We start from the raw sequence: 8,196 nt of genomic DNA, 5'->3' as shown, positions 1-8,196 counted from the left end.
ACTTCTTAAAATGCTTTGTGTTGTCTATTTTATGTATTGGTGTTCAAAACATCACTTAGGTTTGTCATTCAGATTACGATGTTCTCTCTGTGCTAATCTGGTGGTTTTAGAACCTTCAGCCAGCCTTCCCTCACTTGCGATATACAATCAGAGGATCTGTAATTAGCCTTATTAAAAGGTCACTATGAGGACAGTTAACTTTCTTGTGGTCCGCTATATTGCATTTCCTTTTGATACAAATCCTTCATAAATTGTCAGTTTAAAATAGGTAATAACAGGTTGTTGCATTCTGTTACAAGAAACATGTTTAAAAAAAATCTCACTGACAAAGGACAATATCAGCCAGCAGCTAGGTCACCCTACAACTCCAAATTGGCAGCCTATTGAAGCACCAAATGAGGATGCTTTTTTTTTCTTGAATCTACAAATTCCCATTTCCAGTGTACAGGATATAAACTTTCATGTGAAATCAACATATTGGACTGGAACGTTAAATCTTTTTGCCTGTAATACTGCTAATCCTGCTCTTTGCACCTAACCCCAAGGTATAGTTCATACTGTAGTAGAAGGCAAATTCATTACTTCTAGCTCCTCAGTACTATTAAATGCTAAAATATATTCCCACAAAATCAAGACTCAAATTATAAATGAGTTTACAAACCCTGGGCTCTGCAGGAAACTTGTTGGTTTAAATCTCAAGACACTGCTGCTGTTCACTTGAGATCTGAGTTGCATCACCAATTGCTCCAGTGAAACACCCAACTGAGAATGCAGTGTTGGTTGCTTTTGTATATTATGATGCATAATACCAAAATGTGGCTTTTTAAATAAACAGGAGTGAGCCTAAAATGTCACAAGCTTATTTGGTTGTTAGTAGTTAATCAAAATAAGGAACAACTTCAATTTGAGGTATTTCAGCCTCTTATTAATCTGGGGCCTATCCTTAGATAATCAGGCATTAAAATTATACATGTTCCTTATACCTTTGTTGTCTAGAAAAGAACTATTTCTATGCAGCCAAAACAGTCAACCAGAGGACATTGTAGTAGTGTGGTTTAGGCACTTGTTTTATGTCTCATTAGTGTTATGAACTTAAATTTTGATTTGCTCGGGTGCTGTATTTAGGTATTTTAATAAAAGGATGCAAAAATATTAAACTTGGTCATACATCTAGTCTGATTCACTGCAATAGAGACAATCTGCTTAGGGCTATTTGTACCTGCTCTTATGGAGCCAGAAGTCTTGCTTGAGAAGGTATTGAACGTGTGACTTTATCGTGGTAAACAGTGGCAGGTTAATTTTGGTAGTGCCGAAATTCACAGGTCTGTTAAATAGTGCTGATTTCATTCTGTGGCTGAGAGGCTTCTAGAGAGGTCCCATGCAAAGCTAAACTCTTTTGTTTCTGAATACAACGGTTTCATTTGAAAAAGCTGCAGTGCGATCAGTAAAAATTGAATCAGCCATTGTGTGCTGTTTCAGTCATTAAACGTGGGATTCTCTCTGTGGGGATTACCTGTATATCAAAGGCCCTTTTAATACTTGTACTTGCAGATTAGTTTTGGAATTTATAGCCAGTTATAATAAAAAAAGTTCACATTCAAAATTACATACAAAGAATAGAGAACCAAATAGTCACATTAGGCTCAAATACTAACATTTTACTAGCACATAAAATAATGCACAATTATGCAATATTAATTTGTATAGTTACTCAAATTTGTATACTCAAATTTGTCCTGCTGCCACTTTTTATTTTGTATTTAACCTTATTTCAAAACTGGAGAGAAGATACACTGATCTTTCTTTCAAGCTCACCTGCATGTGAATCCGAAGACAAATTCTCTTTGCTGCTTTTGCGAGTCCCCCTTATTTTACTTCTGACCAGAATTTTAAATTGCTAAAGAATGCCTATAAATTAATCTACAGTACATAAAATAACCAGTTATATCCCTGTGAATTATGGATGGAACGTCAGTTTACTAAAGTAAATCTTACTATACCTGTACTAAGGATTGGCACTTTTCAGCTGCTGATCTTTAAGTACAGTTCTCTTTATTTTCTGTGATAGATAATGTAAAATTCAGGAAATCCACGATCCTTGTTACTGTACTGTATATATTTTTGAGTTGGCATCCTTATATACTGGATGTGTATTGCTCAGTTTGAAAACTCACCTCAGTTGAAAAAAATGCTGGATTCCAGACAGTAATTCTCTGGTATAAGAGTGAAGAAAGGCTGTTATTTTCTGTGGTTTAGGAACAGATCTGCATTTTGGAAAAACTAGTATTGCCATCAAGATCTCCTGTGATCTAGAAAGTGCAGCTTTTGAAGTAATATTTTGTCTACACAAATTATGTACTGTAGTTCTAACAGATCATAGAACATGTTCAAAGATATCTCGGCAACAGAGTTGTGACCCTGCTTGGTAATGTGCTATCACTCACCAGTTTCCCATCTTCTTTAAGTCTCAGCCTCAAGTAATTAATGTAACTATGCAGCGGTACTGAAATATTGTCATTGTACTAACAGATTTGTGTAATTTCACCTGTTTTCTTTTTGCTTTACATTTACTGTTAAACTGAGCTTTCCAAAGAAGTACAGCTTATAGTGCATCTGTAAATTTAAACTAAGGGGTCCTGAATTTAAATGTAATATTAATTTTACTTTTCAAACAAACACTCCTTAATTTCAGGTTTTATTTAAAGGGAGAATAAGGACATACCTTTTTTCCATTTTATAATACACCAGGTGGATGCTGCAAATTGGTGGTGGTAGAGGGGAGTCCCCATTACATGTAAAGCACTTTGAGTGGAGTGTCCAGAAAAGCACTATATAAGTGTAAGCAATTATTATAATTATTATAACTGTCTCCAGTATTTCTGAAATAGCACATAGAACCCATCTGTAGCAGATGCCACCAAGTAGTTTCCATTTTTCAATATCTTACTCATTTAGAAGATGAACTTCTTCATATTACTAACCCAACCATGGGGTACAAATCTAGGCATTCCAGCTATTATAAGGATAGACTTTTATCTCTGAAGGGTTTGCAACCATGTTTAAGCTTCAAAAAAACAAGAACATGACAAACAGCTGAGATCCATATAAACTATTAACATCTAGTTAATAGGAGGTGGAGCGGTGGCTCTGTGGCTCAGGATCTGCGCCTGTGGCTGGAAGGTTGCTGGTTCGTATTCCGGCAGAGGAATCCTACTCCGTTGGGCCCCTGAGCAAGGCCCTTAACCCCAACTGCTCCAGGGGTGCTGTATAAAATGGCTGACCCTGCGCTCTGACCCCAAGCTTCTCTCCCTGTCTGTGTGTCTCATGGAGAACAAGCTGGGGTATGCGAAAAGACAAATTCCTAAGACAAGAAATTGTATATGGCCAATAAAGTGATCTTATCTTAACATCTATTATGTACCAAGATCCAAAAAAGTAAAAAATATCCAAAAGATTTCTCTGCGGGGAAACAGATTGAATGTAAGTGATTTCACTTTAATGTTAAATGGAATGCACTGCTTAAATGGGCATCAGTTGTACAGGACAGGGCTGGTTTATTGTGATCCCAGAAATGGAACGTGGAAGTGTGGTGCTCCAGGCTCAGACACCATCTTGGATATACACAACTCCAACCTGGCTCCTGGCTTCATCCATGATTTCGGTCAGGAGAGCAGAGTCAGCCAGTGTCATGCGAGGGCTCTGCTTAAGACCTGGAAAACAGCATCTTTCGTTAACATCCCACATTAAATGGCAACAAACTTTTTTTTCTATGCTCTATCCATCCAGAATGGTAATGGTTCTTCAACTCGATATTTATTGCGATAGCTTTCAACCAAGAATCATCTGTAATTAGAATGAAAAACAATTAGGGGCTGCACAGCCTAGATTGTTTTTGTATTAGGTATTGATTTGATTTAAAACTCGTGTCCGAGCAATGATGAAATAGCCATGAGTTGTTTCACAACAATTGGTTTTATATTTTCCAGCCTTCTTGTGTTTTATAGAACATACTTCTATTTAAACAAGTCTGATGCTGTTTAAGATGGAAGTTCAGTTTTCAAACCTATGTTACAGGAAGCAAAGGAACAATTAAAGGTTTATTCCATGCTGAAAAAAAAGAAAAACAACCTGAAGAAGGCTCCACATCAAAAACATTACTTTTCTTCGTTTCTCAGCATGGAATAAAGATTTGCTTCTTCCTTTGCAGCCTATGCGTGCTGATGCAGCTCCCTATTTGAACTAATGTAGAAAACCTAGAAAGTGTATTGAAATTGATTAAGAATTTAGCACAGAGGTAAGTGGTTACTGATAAGGGCAAGACAACTAGTTAGGTATCCTTGATTTGTGATAAGACACCTCTAGCCTTCTGAATTTCTAAAAATTCAGGGGTGGGAACAAGGTCCTTCCTTGACTAACTGAACCAGTAACTTGCTAAAATGACGGAATCAGAAATGTTTGTAAGCTTTAAACACATGGTGATTCAAAACCTACGGCTCTGTGACTTCCACTTCCTGCAGGACCAGGTCTGACCATGACTTGATCCAACCCCGGACAACCTACGTCCAAACTAGTATCAAACACTAGTCCTAGTCCTGAATTCAAACCTGTCTTTTAAGCATCCCAGAAAGTGAACCATACCTTTCAGTAGACACTGACGGACCTCCTCAGCCTCATAGAGCATCCCAGTACTGTTGAGGAAGTTCAGTGGCATAGATGGCTCTGGCAGTGGGTACTGAGTCTTCTCACCGTTCACGACTAATGTTGTGGGGCACCACTGGTGTTCTGGGATCTAGGACGACAAACCTGAGAGCTTTAAAACACTGATCAGTGCCGAACATGAAATCAGGGTAAAAAAATGGATAGCATTGGATTTGCCCATCCCTTGCAAATGCATCTTCCACCAGAAATGCATTAAAATGTCATCTGATGCTTGACCAGTGGAAGTAAAATTCAAAACATATGTCCTGCTGCTCAACAGATGTACATGATTCAAGACAAGGGTTGTGCCATCACTGCTTCCCAGCCTATGTGCTAAATGTCAGCATACCTTGATGGTCCCTTTTGTGCCAAAGATGGTGGCCTCATTGGACAGCTGGACAGAAATGGAGCATGTGCATACAGCCATTCTGTTCCTTGAAAACTTCAAGACTACAGCCATTGCTTCGTCAACACCTGAAACATTGATAATAGCATGTCCGTACTTGACCACTTCCTTCACGGCCCCTACACTTCATGTTGCTGAAAATTATTCAACACTTCAACATTTTCTTACTTTCTTGCATGATGCTGAAAATGAATATTGCAAAGATAAAATCTGTATTCAAGCACGATATGAGCAACAGACATTTCTTTCTAATTACACTTCTTCAGTCACACCACATGCCAAAGAGAGTGAGACGGCGACAATGACATAGCAAACAATCTATCAATCAAACATCCTGTAAAAGGCATGTGGTAGTTTTTATGACAGAGCAAATGATCTTTGGCCCCAAGAGCACAGTACACAGTTTCCTACCTGTATTCAGACAGACTCCAGTGGCATTAATGGACTCAGGCTTCTCTCCGTTGAAAACCATGCACACGAACTGCAAGCAATAGACCCCAATATCCAGCAGGGCTCCACCCCCCAGCTCCTTCTCTACGGCCCGAGGAATGTGTTGCAGAGGAGCTCCAAAGCTTACGTCCACCAGCTTGACCTCCCCTATAGCCTCCTGGGCCAGGAGATTGCTGATCTTGATAGACGCTGGGAAGAAACGCGTCCACACTGCCTGAGGGAGGAACAAAAGGAACCATACTTATGCATACTGTCCAAGTCCAATTACACGGTGGCATCGGTTAAATCCAATGGCTGCGTTGCACGAGCACTTTCCTGATCACCCGAAATGCTCGCTAAATCTCTGCTGCATTCTCCAAAACAACTGTGTCCGATAGAGACTAACCTCCATTAGAAACACATCGTTCTCCTTTGCTGCCGCTATAATCTGCTGCACCTCTCTGGAGTTCATGGCGAGGGGTTTCTCGCACAACACATTCTTCTTGGATCTTAGGAATATGAGGCCCACCTTGAGGTGGTGAGGGTGAATCAGTCCAAGATAAATCACATCTGCCAAGAAAAACGAGCTGCAATTAAACACTGACGTTTGAGGTCTGTGGATGCAAAACTGCCTGCTTAATAACATGAAATGCTATAAACACGTTCCACTTCCCACTTGTTAACTATCAATCTCCACAGATGGTTTCGTTTCAAATAACGCCACACACTGTTCGCTGTTCAAATAAGAGACATCTTTCCCCAGCTGAAAGAAAAAGTTAAATGAAACAGAAATAGCCATTTAAAATCACAATTCAGGTGGACTGATTTTTATTTTAAACTTTGGGAAACACTAAATGACTATTGTGCACTTGCTACTTCATTGACTTGGCTGCCATTTTTATCCTAAGCAACCTGTTTTTGCGCCCATTGATATAGTGTAGTCAACAGGTAAACCTACAAGAAGATCTATATTTCTATACCATCTGTCAGATCGCTCATTTCATCACTCTGTAATTCCCTCTTACTATATACCAGGCTTTAATTATTTTGCAGAGCAGAACTGTGCTGTGTTCAGATCTGCTCTTCACAGTCACCAGGTTACCCACCTATTTCTGCATCCTTGGCCAGTTTCTCGTAGCTATCGTAGGCTCGAGGAATGCCATGCCTCTGAGCAAACTCTTGGGCACGCTGGAGGTCGCGTGCTGCCACTGCCACAACCTGAGAAAAACAAGGACCTTCTCAGACTGACACTACCAGAACAAACGTTAAATGACATGTTGGTGTTACTAGAAGAAAACAGGATTTGGGTCTTGCTCTGCTTAGACAATCCTATAGAGAAAGGATGGGGGATGTGTGACCACTGTTGGAAATCTATACGTGATGTATAACAAACACGTTAGAATTAAATTCGGTACACATGCAATATACATGTGTGTGTGTTCTTTCAGTCTGTAATTAAGTTCAATTCAAGTTTATTGTCATTATATTAATATAATTATTAATTAATATTGTTTGAAAAATAGTATTTGATAAAGGCAGTCCGTTGTTTATCACCATTATACTAACTACGGGTTAATACAAAATTAGGAGTTTTAACAGTTTTTTTTGTTTTAAAATATTTTAGTTTAGTTTTAGAAATGGTTCATATTTGTGTTCGTTTTGAGAAGGTGGAATAGTTATGGTGCGCTTTTATTCTGATTATTACGGTCAAACTGTGAATTTTACGTAACCATCAGAGCAAGCTCAGCACATTTCAGATAATTACAGAACTTGCCATAAAAAAAGAAATTCACACACTTTTTTATCGTTAAATAATTTATAATTTACCAGTTAGCGAACCAAGTGTAATATAAGGACTCTAACATTTGCTCTGTTTTGCAAGTATCACTAAAGGTATTGGTTGTAGTCATGTATACACTTAGAACGTGTCATTTTAAAAACATAGAATATATTGTTTAAAACCTCGATACGACATTTACTTTGAAGCTTTCTAAACGCCTGGAACCTACAAAACATGCAACGAAGAAACGTGCAAGAACGCTGCACTGAAAATATCAAAACTTTTGCAGCGACCTACCTCATGGTCTGCCGGAGGAAGTGTTTTCAAGGCCACAGTGAAATCGTGGCTGATTTTACCTGCACCGCAGATCCCCCACCTAGTTGCCATGTTCTCACTGGACTGGTGTCGGAGTATGAGTATGAGTCGGAGAGTTGAGACTCTGAACATAATCACTGCCCTCAGCGACAAATTACATCTCCAGCAGGTGGAGCCAAACTTCACTGGTCCTACAATTACCATTTCCAATGTGTTTTTATTTGACCTTTTTGTTTTTACTAGATTCACAGAAGAAAACAGCACAGCGCTAGAAAGAGCATAAATGTTAACAGCAATTCTTAAGTTGTTCAGTTATCTGAAAACAAGATACAACCACAAAGAATATTTTAAAAGTATCACTGTAAAAAATATTTAAATCGTTACAATCATTGCAAGGATTATTAGCGTTATCATTATGAAATGTATACACTAATAACGCAGTTTAAGATCTTTCTGCCAGTGATCAGCAAGTGCCAGCCTTTCTGACACTGTAGGTGCTATGGTAGTTTATAAAGAACATTGACACTAGGGAAAAAATAAGCCTCGGCGCTGTGATGTATTGATGAGA

At 38.7% G+C, this 8,196-nt stretch overlaps 1 protein-coding gene across 1 annotated transcript; it reads right to left on the bottom strand.

Annotated features, from left to right (window-relative positions):
* Positions 1–3,474: 3,474 nt before the first annotated feature.
* On the bottom strand, positions 3,475–7,780 carry dhdh.2 (dihydrodiol dehydrogenase, tandem duplicate 2). The gene is made up of 8 exons (XM_006629088.3): positions 7,611–7,780; positions 6,640–6,751; positions 5,940–6,103; positions 5,516–5,768; positions 5,048–5,172; positions 4,639–4,789; positions 3,593–3,710; positions 3,475–3,560 (listed from the first exon to the last, which is right to left on the bottom strand). Exons 1-7 carry the CDS (start codon positions 7,758–7,760, stop codon positions 3,601–3,603), a joined length of 1,065 nt encoding a protein of 354 aa, XP_006629151.3. The 5' UTR covers positions 7,761–7,780; the 3' UTR covers positions 3,475–3,560; positions 3,593–3,600.
* Between the last annotated feature and the right edge of the window lie 416 nt (positions 7,781–8,196).

Source organism: Lepisosteus oculatus, chromosome 5 (genome assembly GCF_040954835.1).
Source record: "Lepisosteus oculatus isolate fLepOcu1 chromosome 5, fLepOcu1.hap2, whole genome shotgun sequence".
Lineage (NCBI taxonomy): Eukaryota > Metazoa > Chordata > Actinopteri > Semionotiformes > Lepisosteidae > Lepisosteus > Lepisosteus oculatus.
The sequence above is the reverse complement of the archived record's forward strand: the minus strand, read 5'-3'. Positions and strand labels throughout refer to the sequence as shown.